The sequence below is a fragment of the Girardinichthys multiradiatus genome, chromosome 6 (assembly GCF_021462225.1).
Source record: "Girardinichthys multiradiatus isolate DD_20200921_A chromosome 6, DD_fGirMul_XY1, whole genome shotgun sequence".
NCBI classification, from domain to species: Eukaryota; Metazoa; Chordata; class Actinopteri; order Cyprinodontiformes; family Goodeidae; genus Girardinichthys; species Girardinichthys multiradiatus.
The window spans coordinates 28,242,196-28,257,877 of record NC_061799.1 but is presented as its reverse complement, the minus strand read 5'-3'; the positions used below and the strand labels follow the sequence as shown (position 1 = coordinate 28,257,877).

Here is a 15,682-nt window from a genome sequence, read left to right as displayed (position 1 = left end):
CTGTAATGATGATATCTCAGAGAACTAATTGGAAATGACATACACATCTGAGAAATGCATTACCTACACATTTGCAATATTAAGAAAAAACTAAACTGAAAGGACTGTGCAGTTGTTCACTGTCAAAACTGTCACCTTAAGGAAAGCCTTGTACTTCTGAACCCTCTCTAGAGGTTGCTGCAGGTAGGCATTAATGCTTCGAACTGGGGGATCTGCAGGGCTTGCATTCGCCTGCTCTTTCTCAGTGTACTCCTGTAACAGTAAAGGATTATTAATTGAATGTGACAATTTTTCTGAGGAACAGTTTACTCCTAGTTGGGATTTTGTGCAACAGACCAACACAAATAGCGTATAATTTTGCAGTGTAAGGACACAATAAATGTTTTTCAAAGTTCTTCATAAATAAAAAACTGAAAATTGTGGCATGAATTGGTGTAGAACCACCTTTTGCTGCAGTTACATCTGCAAGTCTTTTGAAGTATATCTCTTTCAGCTTTGCGCAATAGCACATGCCCACTCAGACTGGATAAAAAAATCTGTAAACTGAAAATTTTAAGTTTTGCCACAGCTCTCAACTTGAACTTCTGGACTTCGACTGGACCATTCTAATACACAATGGCCTCTTGGCTGTTTTTGTTGTTAATGCTTGTCTTGAATGTCTGGGTAGGTTTGGGAGGAAAGCCATGTCTCCATAGGTTTGCAGTTGTACAATACTCATTCTATTTTCAGATAAAGGATGGAACAATGTTTCCTCAGATGTTTAAAGATTGGGATATTGTTTCATAACCTAACCCTGCTGTATACTACAATTACACATGGAGACCCTACTGATTAGGTGACTTCAGCAGCCTATAGCATTTAGGGATATCAGAGTAGAGGATGCTGAAAACAATTACATGCCACTCTTTTTTTTGTATATCTATCAAATAAAATCCCACCAAAGTATGTAAAAAAGTTCAGGAGACTGGAATATTTTTGCAAGGCACTACTTTTAACTATTATTGGATTTATCGACAGGAAAGTAAATAAAGGTGTCACTTATCAACTTGTACCTTAAAGAAGTGATGGACAGTCTTGTCACTAACAGCAGATTCAGCTTGGTTCTGTCCTACAAGATACTGAAGGTACTGCTCAAATCCTTCCCTGTTTTTCAGGAAGCTCATAGCTACATCATCATCTGTGTCACAGTCATGCAGCTTTGGAAGGAATGTCCTGGAAACAAATTTGGGAGACAAGGTTAATGAATAAAACACACTTATTTGATGAAGTCCTTTTTGAGATTCAACAAATATTGCTGGTAATTAAGATGTGGGCTCACTTGCAATGGAAGAACTTGATGTCATCAACGTTCCTGAAGATGGTTTCTTTCTGGCTGCAGACATCAGGTGGAGCATCCGAACTGTCGGCGTGCTTCATGTGGTGAGATGTGAAGAATTCCACCTCCTTGACAAACTCGGATTCTCCGTTTATCAGGTCCTGTATCAGCTGGCTGTTTGAATTAAACGAGATTTTGTCAGAGTGTCTTTTGTTGCACAGTTTGCTTTGTTACCTCTGATTAGTCTTCACTTACAATAACTTCCTCTTGTATTCTCCTTCAGAAACCTCTTCTGCACTTGTTTCTGGCAGATCTCCAGTATCAGCTGAGAGCTAGAACATACATTTTTAAACATCAAGTCATCAAGAAACCAAGCTGCTGTAGAGAATCACAAGATAAAAGAAAACATGCAGATGTGTTAACCTGAAGACATACTTTTAGTTTTTTGTCCAAGTAGGCAGGTGACACCCAGCCTTGTCGTGATGGTGTTGATTTGGTGGGCTTGGTCCGAACCAACCATTTAAGAGGATGAGCTGAGTCCAAAACCTCAACATACTGTCCCTCTTTGAGAGAGATGGAGTCTTTGCATGCAATGGTGGGGTTGTAGTCCGCCGATGCCACATAAATGTCGAACATCTACGGCAATATGACAGTGCAGAGGGTCTTTCATTGGTGATGTAAATCATAAGAACCTTAAATATGATTTTGTTGCTAACTCTTTTTTTTCCATTTTCATTCCACGTTTACACTGCTTTCATTAAGATTTGATCACAAATGAACACTTGTCTTAAATCGTTTGCTATTTTATGCCTGTTGCTTATAAAATGTATGTTGCAGATAAGTTACTTTTTAATTTCAAGTTTTCAGAACTGTGTTTTTCAATGTTTCTACTGTCATTAAATTCTTACTCCATAATATATGTATTGTCAAAATTCTGCATTTAATGAGCCCTTAAAATGTTGGAGTTGTCTCTACATACAAATAACTTAAGAACTACTCTTAAAAGAAATGTTAGTAAAAATATAATTTTAACTAGAATTGCGCAAAGAAATCAGCTGGTGACCTCAATTAGATGATTTCCAGCTTGACTGGGCCTGACAAGTGACTGGCCGAGCAGAAACTCAAAAAATTTAACTCTTTTTGTTCTGTGAATGCACCATAAATTAGAGCTAACAGGTCGTGCAAATAGCAACACTTCTGTTAGGGAAAGTAGTCGTCTTGCAATCTGAAGTTGTAGGTTCGATTCCAGCTACCTCCTGTTACATGTCGATGTACCTCCAGGCAAGGCAATTAACCTCAAGTTGCCTACTGATCTGCATGTTGGTGTGTGCATGGTTGTGAATGTGGCTCAAAAGTGCTTTGAGTGGATGGTATGACTGTAAAGCTCTATACACAATACTGTGCAAAGGTTTTTGGCAGGTGTAAAAAAAAGGCTATAAACAAACACTGCTTTCAAAAATGGAAGTGTTAATCATTTATTTTCATCAATCAACAAAATGCAGTCAATGAAAAAAAGAGAAATCTAAATCAAATCAATATTTGGTGTGACCACCCTTTGCCTTCAAAACAGCATCAATTCTTCTAGGTACGCTTGCACACAGTTTTTGAAGGAACTCGGCTGGTAGGTTGTTTCAAACATCTTGGAGAACTAACCACAGATCTTCTGTGGATGTAGGCTTTCTCACATCCTTCTGTCTCTTCATGTAATCCCAGACACACTCCATGATGTTGAGATCAGGGCTCTGTGGGGGCCAGACCATCACTTCCAGTGAGTCTTGTTCTTCTTTATGCTGAAGATATTTCTTAACGACTTTGGCTGTATGTTTGCGTTCGCTCACTTAGCATTTTGTAAACTGATAAAAATAAACAATCATCATTTATATTTCTGAAAGCATTCTTTGTTAACAGCATTTTTTCACTCCTGCCTAAAACCTTTGCACAGTACTGTAGATTTAGACCATTTAAAATAAGAAAAATTATGAAGAAAAATTTATTCTCTACAGAGGCATTTTGGCTGTTCATTCAGGCTGCTATTCAGATAATGAGAGGAATTGATAGTTATCAGTGGGGTGCCTGGAAAGAGAGAGAGGCAGTATCTGTTTTCACTCCAGTGGCTCAGTTGTTTTGTAAAAAATGGCAAACTCTAGATAGACCTAAAGGTTCCTGGAAGTTAGCCTCTTGTGATTCTTTTGAGATCATTTTTGTTGATAAACTTTGCACAATTTGCACTTTTCTTGTAGCGCAGCTAAATTAATCCTATCTGAGAAGTTCTTTGTAACAGGAAGTATTTTCTGCAAACTTTTTTTTTATTTGGACCTTTCAACCCATAAACATAGAAGAGTAGAAGCCACACTGGCAGGCTCTAGCTAGCTATCAGGAGATTTTGGAGCACTTCATGCTTCCATCTGCTGAAAAGCTTTATGGAGATGAAGATTTCATTTTTCAGCACGACCTGGCACCTGCTCACAGTGCCAAAACCACTGGTAAATGGTTTACTGACCATGGTATCACTGTGCTCAATTGGCCTGCCAACTCTCCTGACCTGAACCCCATAGAGAATCTGTGGGATATTGTGAAGAGAACGTTGAGAGACTCAAGACCCAACACTCTGGATGAGCTAAAGGCCGCTATCGAAGCATCCTGGGCCTCCATAAGACCTCAGCAGTGCAAGTATTGAGTGCATAACTGTACATGATTATTTGAAGGTTGACGTTTTTTGTATTAAAAACACTTTTCTTTTATTGGTCGGATGAAATATGCTAATTTTGTGAGATAGGAATTTTGGGTTTTCATGAGCTGTATGCCAAAATCATCCATATTAAAACAATAAAAGACCTGAAATATGTTAGTTAGTGTGCAATGAATCTAAAATATATGAATGTTAAATTTTCATCATGACATTATGGAAAATAATGAACTTTATCACAATATGCTAATATTTTGAGAAGGACCTGTATTTATTTACTCACTTTCTGAGTTATTTTTAACACGTTAAGTCCTCGTACCTAAAAGTCCAGTATCAAACTACTGAAATTAAAATTTAGATAGTCTGTGACAACTATTTTGATACAAACATTTAGTAAAAATCCCCTCTAGGGAGCCAGATTTAGCGACTGCGACAACCAAGCAGTGTGACAACCAACCCCGTTCTCCTCTAGTCTTGCTCTAAAATGTGTCTTAAACTCACCATACCTTACCAAGGTTATAATAATTGAGCTGTATTTAGTTTAACACATTTTTTAGCCTAATATTAATATTTAAGCAGGGATGTGAGAAACATCAAGCCCCTTTTTAGAAATTAAACATTTATTTCTAGGAAAATAAAAAGATTATTTTTGTTATTAGTAGAATATTTAATATTAAATAAATTACCTAAATACTACTGATAATGAATATGCTACTAATACTAATAGTACCAATAACAATAAAAGTAATTGTATTTTATTGTAGAATTTCTTTTTAAATTGCAGTAACATATTTATTTTTTTATCGATTTGTTTACTATCTAATTTGAAACAAAAGAGCCTTGTGCAGGGCTGCACGGTGGCACAGTTGGTAGCACTGTTGCCTTGCAGCAAGAAGGTCCTGGGTTAGATTCCCAGCCAGGGGTCTTTCTGCATGGAGTTTGCATGTTTGCAGTCCAAAGACATGCCTGTAAGGTTAATTGGTCTCTCTAAATTGCCCTTAGGTGTATGAATGAGTGTGTGCATGGTTGTTTGTGTGTTGCCCTGCGATGGACTGGTGATCTGTCCAGGGTGTACCCTGCCTCTCGCCCATAGACTGCTGGAGATAGGCACCAGCACCCCACGACCAAATAAGCGGTAGAAAATGACTGACTGACTGAGCCTTGTGCAATTTCCTAAAGGCTGCCATGGCCAAAGTTCACTAAAGGTAAGGACTAGCATTCTCAGCCAAACACATAGACAGAGGTTTGCACTTTCTAAAGCTAACCGCTCTGATCATGCTAATCGCTAATATTAGATGCTAAATACGAGTTTAAATGTCAACTCAATGAACTTATGAGTCAAATCATTCTCCAATAATTTAAAATTATGGCTCCTGGATAATCAATTGTGTAGTCACTGATTATGGGATGCTCATATCAAATCTACATATTATATATTGTACTCTATTCTAATTAATTATTTTCAGTGTTTTATGCTTTTTTTTTCAAGTGTACTACATGATAAGTTTTTTTTACTTGTATGTACTGTATTTATATTGTGTTTTATATGGTACCCTGAGGGACCACAGATGCAAACTAACCTTCATGGCTAATTATGGCATGTTTTGTAATGTGCATTGTCCCTTTTAAATGTAACATCATTCATTCAATACTCTGTCTTTGTTTTAAAACTACAACAAAACCCTGTTTTACAGTGACTGCTTGCTAACATACCAATTTTGAATGCTGTTAGTTATAGTTCTTGGAGACCAAAATCTGTTTTGCACAAGCAGATCAGAAATTGTTCCCAAAATTCTGATTGGTGCATCTCTAATTATTACAGTTGGCTTCAGTTTAATTGTTGATGTGTATATTTGTTTAGTAACTCATTGAGTTTTATCCACAAAATATAAACATTGCTTTAAGGCTTCCTCCCCTATTTATATGTGTAAATTAAAATTTAAACTAAACTCCTTTCAGACAACAAATAAAATGTATTTCCACTGCTCCTACCTCTCCTCTGGCATCTCCTTCATCCGACTCTGAGGAGGAATCTGTGATGAGGGAAGGTGGACGAGAGCGACCATGATGGGGAGATGGAGAAGGAGTTTTGGTCTCATCATCACTGTCGACACCTGGTACTCGTAATGAAGCTGGGACAACATGGGTAACAAAGCAGTTAGAGTAAAGATTATCATACAGGGAAGGCCCTCTCAGTGTTGTCTGTTAAAAAAATTATCAATGTTCTGTAATATAAATTAAATTATAAAATCTTATCTCAAACATATAGGTTGTTGGCTTTAATGTTTGTGCCAGTTCTTAATACTTAATTCAATCAGTTTAATCAAAGCAATCAGTTAGAATTCACATTTCAACCAATAACTCAAAGCTTGAGTATCCAGTTGTTGGATTTATATGGTAATTAGAAGACCCTGATGATTTTGTTTTACTTAGGACAGCTAGCTGTTTTTTTTTACTGAAACACTGAAAAAGATCTGCAATAATCAATTTATTCTATTGCTAATTGATGCATTTCTACTGCGTTAGTGGCAACATGCAAATACATACATGCCTGTCAATGAGCTTGTATCCCAGCTGTAAGCTGAGTGTCACAATAAATTTTGTTTGAATAGATTAGAACATTTACTTATGTAAGTTGAAATAATTAAAGGGGAGCCGACATAAAAGAAAAGTAAGATTTCAACCGTAACTATGAAAGGAAAAAAAGAGGAAATTGCTGGAAATCCATGTAAACCAGAATTGTGTTTTTGTTTCTGTGAGGCAAAATTGTTTAAATGCATCTACTGTTATAAATATGTCTTAAAGATATGTCTTGTAGAGTAATTGTGTTGCTGATGCATTTGGTATACATACTGGCAGATTTGGGCCAAGATTTCATCCACTGGAGCACTTCGTGATTCTGTAAACTGTCTGAATAACAAATTAATTATTGGGTGAACATTTAAATGGGGAACTGATTAAAGAAATCAGTGTTGAAAGTGGTTAAGGAAATGTTGTCTGTGTGAAGTTGTGAGAGATTTGTTTTATTTATTTATTGACAAAGCATGCAGAGAAAGGGTGATAAAGGTTAGAGGGAAAAGGGGGGAAGGGAAAAAAACACTTTTGTCAGATTTGGTGACAGTTCTTAATAAATATGAGTTTTAGAAGTTTTAGAAAGCAAAGCATTAACAGAAAATGTTTATTTCCACAGAATTCGTGGATTGGCAAAAGAAAATGAGTGAACTCAACCAAACCTGACTGGAGGACCAAAGCATTTAGCAAATAACAGCAGAGGAGGGAGAGGGACAGCCAAACATCAGATGTTTTTTTTCTAAACACAGGGAATGTTGGTAAATTTATAGGAGCTCCCTCCTGTGTGATGTCCGGAGAAAAATAAAGCTACGTATGGACAGAGCAATAGATATTTTAGGAGTCATGGCACTTTGCCAACATAAAGATCATATTTTGCATACATGCTGTATGCATGGTGACATTAACTTTAAATGTTGGACTTGCAATAAAACAGCAAACCACATATTAGATGTACATGCAAACTACATCCACGTTAAACTAAAACATCCTATCTTATTATGCTGTTTATATTCTAAACTAGTAGAGCATGACCTTTGACTAGTCATTTTACAAACTAAAATTTTAAAGTGAATATCCAAATGCTCAAAACATTTTTGGCTGGTATCAAATTCTTACCTTGGGTGATCCTTGCTGAAACCATTTCAGTGATCTGAGAAGTGAGTTTCATGAGGAATTCCTCTGTGCCAACTTCACTTAAATAGGCTATTCTACCCTCTAATATTACGGAAAAAAGCATGAGAAAAAAACACAGTAAATGTAGCAGTAATTTGTATTACCTGACAAAAATGTAAAGCAAGCATGAGGCATAAATACTTTTCCGAGGCACTTTAATGACAACAAACATTTAATTTGCTGCTTCTTATTTTTTTTACCACTTCCTCTGCCAGCCTCATCTTCTGGGGGACTAACTGTAATCCCAAGGACTCTAAAAAGAATTAAATGTCTCAAATGCATTTATGTGTAGTATAATGCATTTCTATGCATGTATTTGCAAATTATTCTTCATCTCTATTTATGTTTATACTTACTCTGAAGCTGCTGTGTTTTTCTTTGGTTGTGGTGCTGCGAAAAAGGAGGGCAGGATACACACGTTTATAGTTACAAACGCTAAGCAGCCTTCTGTAAGTTTACTAAAGGTCTGCTTGTTTCTTTTGTATTGTGAAGATATATGCATTAATCATTTTATTTTAAGATAAAGTGGAAAAAGAAACTTACTGTCATCCACCTCAAGCTGAGCAGAGCAGAGCGACTGCCCTGCTCTATTTGTGGCAATGCAGGTGTAGATGCCAGAATACTCCTTGTCTACATCCATCAGTATTAGGCTGTGCTGGCGACCAGAGCTTGCTATTTTGTATCCCTTAGTATCAAGTTTAATCCACAAGACATCCTCTGGTGATTTCTCTTTCAGCCAGGAGACCATGGGAGTAGGAGATCCTAAAAGAGCATAGTTGGACAACCTTTACCAAAATCTGCATGAGAGAATGTCTGGGGGAAAGGGTGTTTGAATATGTTTAAAAAGGGATGTTAGCTGACCTTCAACCTTGACAGAGAGTGTGATGCTTGCACCTTGTTTCACCTTCCTGTTACTGAACCTCTCAAGAAAGCGGGGCGGCACCAGTGGCTCCTTCAAATCTTTGCAAAATTATTGCAAAGGAAATTCAGAAATACTCATGGTTTACAGTCTAACTGCCTGCTGCAATTTATAGGATAAATTGTAGTTTACCTTTTTTATCCTGTGGCATAATCTCCCCAGGACCTGGTACAAAATCCAAATATTACTATACTTGTTAACATCTTGACCTCAACATTGAAGTACTGTATCATACAGAGAGTGGTGCATATGCAGCTTGTGCATTAATTGTATTCTTAACAAGTTAAGTCTTTGCATACATACTCAGTACTATCAGGCGAGCAGAGGAGTAAGCAGAACCGGCTGCATTGCTGATGTAAGCAGAGTACTCCCCCATGTCCTCTCTCTTCACTTCAAGGATCTCCACAGAATGAACATCTCTCTCTGCTGACAGCTGAATCCTTTTTGATGGTCGGAGAGGCTGGCCATCTTTGAACCAGTACACTCTAGGTTTAGGGAACCCTGAAAAACAGAAATATGTAGGAACGTTTTCACGCTGTTCCTATAATGCTATCATGCAGGATTGTTGTGGAGAAAAAGATCAAATGTTTCTACATTGGATCAACACTGCAGAATAATAAGAGAAATTATGTATAAAAAATAAAAATTACAAAAGTATAAAAATGTAATAAAAATACTGTCAAATATAAAAAAATTGCCCCAAGATATTTGAACTCCTCCACTTGGGGCAGGAATTCCCCTCCAACCCTGGGGGCAAGGCACCCTTTTCCAGTCGAGAACCATGGCCTCGGACTTGGAGGAGCTGATCCTCATATCCTTAATCCACTTCACACTTGGCCTTGAACCACCCAGGTACATTCTGTAGGTCTTGGCTAGAGAGGGCCAGCAGGACCACATCATCTGCGAAAAGGACAGATGAAATCCACTGGTCCACAAAGCAGACCCTCTCCCGCACTTGGCTGTGCCTAGAACTCCTGTCCAAGAAAGTTATAACCAGGACCAGTGACAAAGCCCTTCCAGAGTCCATCATGCACCCAGAACAGGTCCAACTTAATCCCAGCAATGTGAACCAAACTACTGCTCTGCTTGTACAGAGATTATTAGATCCCAAATAAAAAGAAGAGAGAGCTGGGCCGAAAGGCGAAGCTCTCACTTTACCAGTTGGTGTATGTTCCTACCCTCACCTATGGGCATGAACTTTGGATAATGATCGAAAAAATGAGATGCAGGATACAAGCGGCTGAAATGAGCTTCCTCTGCAGGGTGGCCGGGCACTCCCTTAGAGATAGGATGAGAAGCTCGGGCGTCCGAGAGGAGCTTGGAGTAGAGCTGCAGCTCCTCCACAACAAGAGGAGTCAGCTGAGGTGGCTTGGGCCTCCATTTAAGATGCCCTCTGGACGTCTTGCTCGGGAGGTCTTCCAGGCATGTCCCACTGTGAGGAGGCCCAGTGGACAGGCCAGGACACGCTGGAGGGACTATGTCTCTCGGCTGGCCTGGAAACACCTCAGGCTTCCCCCTGAGGAGCTGGAGGATGTGTCTGGGGAGAGGGAAGTCTGGGCGTCTCTGCTTAGACTGCTGACCCTGCCCCGACCTGGTCAAGGATGAAGACTAGTGCGAGTACAAGTACATTGCAACACACTCATTGCAGAGGGAAGGATCCTAATATGAAATGGAAGCTTCATTAAATGAAATAGTTCTGACCTTTGATATTTTTCAAAACCTGCAACCTGCAACCAGAAGACCTGAGTGTTAGAGGTCTCATGCAATAAAATAAATATATATCAGATAAATAAGTGCTCTCTTTCTGTTTTTGTTAATATAACTGCAGCTGTGTTTTACGGCATCTACCACTGAGAAATTATTTCCTTTTTTTAGGAAGACCAGACCAGCAACATTGCAAAAATCCAGTCGGCAGGTAATAAAATCATTGATTAATGTTTATGTGCTGGCTTGAGATAGAAAACATATTACTTATTATCTTTCAGATGATAAAAACAAGTTTTAGCTACAGGTTTAATGAGAATCTTGAAACCTTATACCTCTATTTGATGTATGCTGAACCATGTTAAAAACTGCCTATCAGAAAGATGTTAATTAAACTATTACATAGAAAAAACAATTAGACTGAATAGGTTTTAGTCTTTGAAAAGGGATGAATTCCTCTACAGTGGGAAAAGCTAAACATATGTCTGGGCTTACCTTTTACTTTGAGTTGCAGTTTAGCAATAGGAGAACCTGGACTGACATGAACATCATGAAGTTCATCTACAACCTGTGGTAGCTGATCATCTTCACTTACGGATTCAAAGGTTTCAGTTTCCCTACTGGAGGAGTATCAAAAGTGAACATCTGTGTGTAAATGAGTATGTAAATGTCAAATATTCTGATCTATTAAATATAAAACATTGCACTTACCTGGACACATAACCTTTGGCACTGACATAAGAGGAGGTCTCAGTGGCATCTGCAGCAGTGTCATAATCTGAGCTGCACGACACTACAGAAATAATAATATACTTTAATCAGCAATGTTCTCTGAAAAGGCATGGACTTGAATAAAGATTGCTTTATTTTTTTTCATTCACTTTTCTTACTGTCAACTCTAAGTTCAGCTTTAGTGGCGGCAATCCCACTGCTGTTTTCAGCTGTGCAACGATAAACGCCCATATCAGTGGGCAACACAGAGGTGATGATGAGCTGGTGGCAACCCTCTTGGTCCTCATTGATCATATAATGGTCATTTTCCTCCAACAGCTTGCCATCTTTATACCAGCGGACAGTTGGAGGGGGCTTGGCAATCACAACGCAGTCAAAGCTGACCGGATAGCCATCCGGAACATCCTGACTTTGTAGCTCTGTCAAGAACACTGGGGGAGCTGGGCAACAAAAGGGAATGGACTAATAAATTAACAAACACTGACTCCTTGGCAGACTGAAAACTTTAATTACAACTACAAATAATTTGGGGTATGCCCCAACAGCTTTGCACATTTAGAGGAAGAACGTTTGATCATTGTTTGAAAAATATCTTAAACCCAGTCAGTTTGGATGCGTAGCTTTTGTAAATGTGAAATAGTTCAAGGAGTATACATACTTTCGCAAGGCACTGTATGCTGGTTATGTAGAAAGTTCTGGATAGTAAAATAATCCTAACTATGATTCTTACCTGGAGCTCCAGTCAATATAGCAGGACGCTGTCGATCTTGTGTTGGGGTCTGTGTGCCATCCTGGATGTAGCCCATCTTTCTAATTCGCAGCTCCACTCTGTGAACACCTGCTGCTATGATGGCGGTCTCTACAGGCACTCCATGGACTGTGAACATCTCCTGGAATCTCTTAGACGCCACCTCAGCATCTGCTTGGGAATCAAAGCGAATGTAGATGTAATTTTCATCCTCACGGTAAGAGTGAGGGTCCGGGGGGCAGAAGTCGCCTTCGTCTGCACTGATAAATGGTTCTTCCTCAACATCGGGTGGGAGGCGTGTGCGCAGAAGGCGCCTGAGTCGCCTACTTGCCTGCCTCAGTGACTCATCCATCTCACTACCGGAGGAGCTCTCGGGCTCACTGTCGGCACTGTAACCTATGGTCAGGGGTCGTCTGCCTGATGATTCCCTTATTGTTCCTACTGTCACCTTAGCACTGTGGGACGTCACTCCAAACTTGTTGGTGACCTCACAGGTGTAAACCCCAGTGTCTTTTGTGGTGATGGCAGTAATGACCAGAGAGCAGGTGCCATCATTGTAGATATCTATATGATGATGTTTGCCATCCATCAGCGGTTCTCCATCCTTCAGCCAGCGCACCTTATCTGGTTTACCTTCTGTCACACATTCAAGATGTATGGTGTCATTAGGTTCTTTGGTTTGGTCTTTGAAGACCTCCTTGAAGATGGGACGCATGTCCTTGCGAGCCTTGTAACCCTTGAAGGCAGCTTGAATCTTGATGACAGCATCTGTAAGCTCAGGCTCTTCCTCTTTTGTGAATTCCATGATGCTGGTTTCCTGTGTAGACAGCTGTTTTTCATCTGTTTTCTGAATTATTGTTGCTTTTGTTTCGGTCTGCTGCACTGTTTTCTGCTCTACCATCTGGAAATGAGCAAAGAACCTCTCGGCCGTTAGAGTCTCTGCCTCACTGGTTGCTGTTGCTTCAGTCTTGCTGCTCTTCTTGAGGTAAGACACGAGTGACGAGCCCCCAGAAATGATCTCTTCCTCAGAACTGACGGACTGGACAGATTCTGTCTGTTTCTTGGGCACAACAGCCTGCTTCTTTTCAGCTGCTCTGATTTCCATTTTTTCTGATGAGACAGACTCTTTCTGTTGTTTTTTGCCACCTTTACCATTCTCCTCAGGTTGTTCTGAGATGGAGTCCAGAGTGGGCTCTCTGCTCATGCGCCGTTTCTTTGCAGATGCGTCCCACAGGTCATGGAGTTCCCCTTCCTCAGCAGCCTCAGGAGGAAGACTGGGCTGTTCCATTACTTCTGCCTGTTTTGCATCTGTAAATAGATGAGCCAAACTGTGTCAATGCATTACATAGTTTGGGATTCAGACCAGTGATTCCATTCAAAAATTGGACCTCATATCCAGAATCACAATACAAAGAGTGAAAGATTTCAAGTGTTATCTCAATAGTTATGGATTACAGCTAATTGAAACACAAAATGCTGCTTTGAAAATGTGAATATTACAGAAAAGAAATAATACCATGATCCCATGATACCACGATCATTAATCCTGGTATTTATACCTTTGGCAGCATTGGCAGGTGCCAAGCCCTGCTGAAAAATGAAATAAGCATCCCCATAAAGCTTGTCAATAGAGGAACACATGAATTGCTCTCAAGTTTCCAGTAGACAGCGGTGCTGACTTTAGACTTGATAAAACATTGGACCAATCCCAGCCGATGGAATGATTCCACAAATCAGTAATGGCTCTAAAAATTTCATACTGGACCTCAAACAACTTGTGCCTCTCTGCTCTTCCTCCAGACTCAGGGGCCATGGAGAAGAAATGCAAAATTTGCTTTCATCTGTCAAGCAGACTTTGGACAACTGAACAAAATCCTGCTCTCTTTCTTCATAGCCCAGGTGAGGCACTTCTGATGTAGTCCGTTGTTCAGGAGAGGCTTAATACAAGGATATTTTAGTTGTTTATTATTGCCATTAAGGTATTTCCGTAAAGTGTAGGGTTACTTCCTCTATTATGTGTGTCGTTCTCTGTGTGCTTTGGTTCAGACTCTTATGTCAGCATTAGTATTTTGCTACACAGTTCTCCAAAGCTGCAGTTATCCCTGTTGCGTCTGCACATTTTTCTACTACACTTTTTTCTTCCACTTAACTTTTCATAAATATGCTTGGATGCTACAATGCTCCCTGGGATGGTGTAGGCCATAATATGATAACAGCATTTCTGTATTTTTTTTATTGGTCTTATGTAACAGTCTAATTTCCTGAATTTTACATTTTCATTAGCTGTAAGCTATCATCATCAAAATAAATACTTGAAATATATCACTCTGTGCATAATGAATCTATATAATACAAGCATCACTTTTTCAGTAGAATTACTGAAACAGATGAACTTTAAGATTATGTACATAAATTAAAACCCTTGGATTTCAATGTTGTGTACAAAACATTATGGAATCAATAAACTTGGAGTTTCACCCTACATACTCCCTATAAAAACTTAGATTTAATACAGTACATTCTTTAAGGTTTTTGATTTATTTTGGATAAGCTCAAAAGAGATATTCTTAATAGAGCTTATTAATATGAAAAAAGATTTTATTTTATTTAAATGTTAAAAATATCTTATTATCCTTCATTTCATATTTGTTATAATGAAGGCAGCTTTTATGCCATACAAAACAGGTACTATGAATAATAAGCAAATAGCTATGACTATACCAAGCTGCACTGTCAGAGGAAGTTCAACAGGCTCTCCAGTCCCAGCTTTGTTCATTGCTGCTACTCTGAACCTGTAGCCACTCCCAGGGACCAGTTTTTCCACGACAAATTCTGTGTTGCAAACAGGCCCAGAATGACATGGAAGCCAGAGGGCGCTGTCCACCAGTCGCATTTCTACTCTGTAGCCAATGATAGGACTCCCTCCATCATGAAGAGGAGTAAACCAGGAGAGAGCGACAGAGTCTGTAGTTTTACTAAGGACTTCTGGATCCTCTGGCGGGTCAGGTACAGCTGTTTGTGTAAAAACAATGAAAAACAGAAGGTTAAAAATACACAAAAAATAACTACAGACATCAGTGCATGTTGTCCATCAAAGTCTTACTGATGATGGTAAGCTTGGCCAAAGAGAGAGCATCCCTAGCTGCAAAGGTAATTTCCTGTTGGGACATGAGCGGGGCCTGTCTCAGGATGAGGCGATAAGAACTACCATCAACCCTCATGGCCCAGAGGTTGCTGGGTTTGAGTTCAACTCCATTAGCATACCAGGCCACTTCTGTTGCAGGGACAGCTTCGGTAAGCTTAACACAAAACTCAACCTTCTCTCCCACAGCAGCCACTATGTCCTCCAAACCCTGCACAATGTCCAGCTTCCAACCTTAAATAGAAAGAAAATCACAAAGGAATGCTAAAAATCTTGCTGATTAATGCTTATCAAACTGACAAGTTCCTACACATTCTTTATGTAAAAATTCCAGACTTTTAGAGACTTAGTTAATACAGCTAGAAACCACCAGTCAGCCACCAGTCAGGCTCAAAACCTGGGTGTAGTAATGGGCTCAGACCTGAACCTTCAGAGGCACATAAAGACAGTAACAAGATCGGCCTTCTATCACCTAAAAAACATCTCCAGGATTAAAGGACTAATATCTCAGCAGGACCTTGAAAAACTAATTCATGCGTTCATCTTTAGTAGAATTAATTACTGCAACGGTGTCTTCACAGGTCTGCCTAAAACGTCGATCAGACAGCTGCAGTTGATCCAGAACGCTGCTGCCCGCGTCCTCACTAGAACTAAGAAAGTGGAGCACATCACCCTGGTTCTAAAGTCCCTAC

General features: G+C 39.4%; 1 protein-coding gene across 1 annotated transcript in view; it reads right to left on the bottom strand.

Moving 5' to 3' along the window:
• The window catches only part of obscnb (obscurin, cytoskeletal calmodulin and titin-interacting RhoGEF b), a 95,671-nt gene that overhangs the window by 6,264 nt on the left and 73,725 nt on the right, over positions 1-15,682 (bottom strand). The window contains exons 53-71 of the mRNA XM_047368653.1: positions 14,952-15,224; positions 14,570-14,860; positions 11,831-13,156; positions 11,259-11,540; positions 11,080-11,161; positions 10,864-10,988; positions 8,968-9,165; positions 8,797-8,829; positions 8,607-8,705; positions 8,289-8,507; positions 8,102-8,135; positions 7,946-7,998; positions 7,689-7,787; positions 5,994-6,133; positions 1,751-1,951; positions 1,571-1,647; positions 1,319-1,489; positions 1,053-1,212; positions 136-252 (exon numbers count right to left, since the gene is read on the bottom strand). Of these exons, the coding sequence (XP_047224609.1) occupies positions 136-252; positions 1,053-1,212; positions 1,319-1,489; positions 1,571-1,647; positions 1,751-1,951; positions 5,994-6,133; positions 7,689-7,787; positions 7,946-7,998; positions 8,102-8,135; positions 8,289-8,507; positions 8,607-8,705; positions 8,797-8,829; positions 8,968-9,165; positions 10,864-10,988; positions 11,080-11,161; positions 11,259-11,540; positions 11,831-13,156; positions 14,570-14,860; positions 14,952-15,224 (3,980 nt within the window). The remainder of the gene's footprint in view (positions 1-135; positions 253-1,052; positions 1,213-1,318; positions 1,490-1,570; positions 1,648-1,750; positions 1,952-5,993; positions 6,134-7,688; positions 7,788-7,945; positions 7,999-8,101; positions 8,136-8,288; positions 8,508-8,606; positions 8,706-8,796; positions 8,830-8,967; positions 9,166-10,863; positions 10,989-11,079; positions 11,162-11,258; positions 11,541-11,830; positions 13,157-14,569; positions 14,861-14,951; positions 15,225-15,682) is intronic.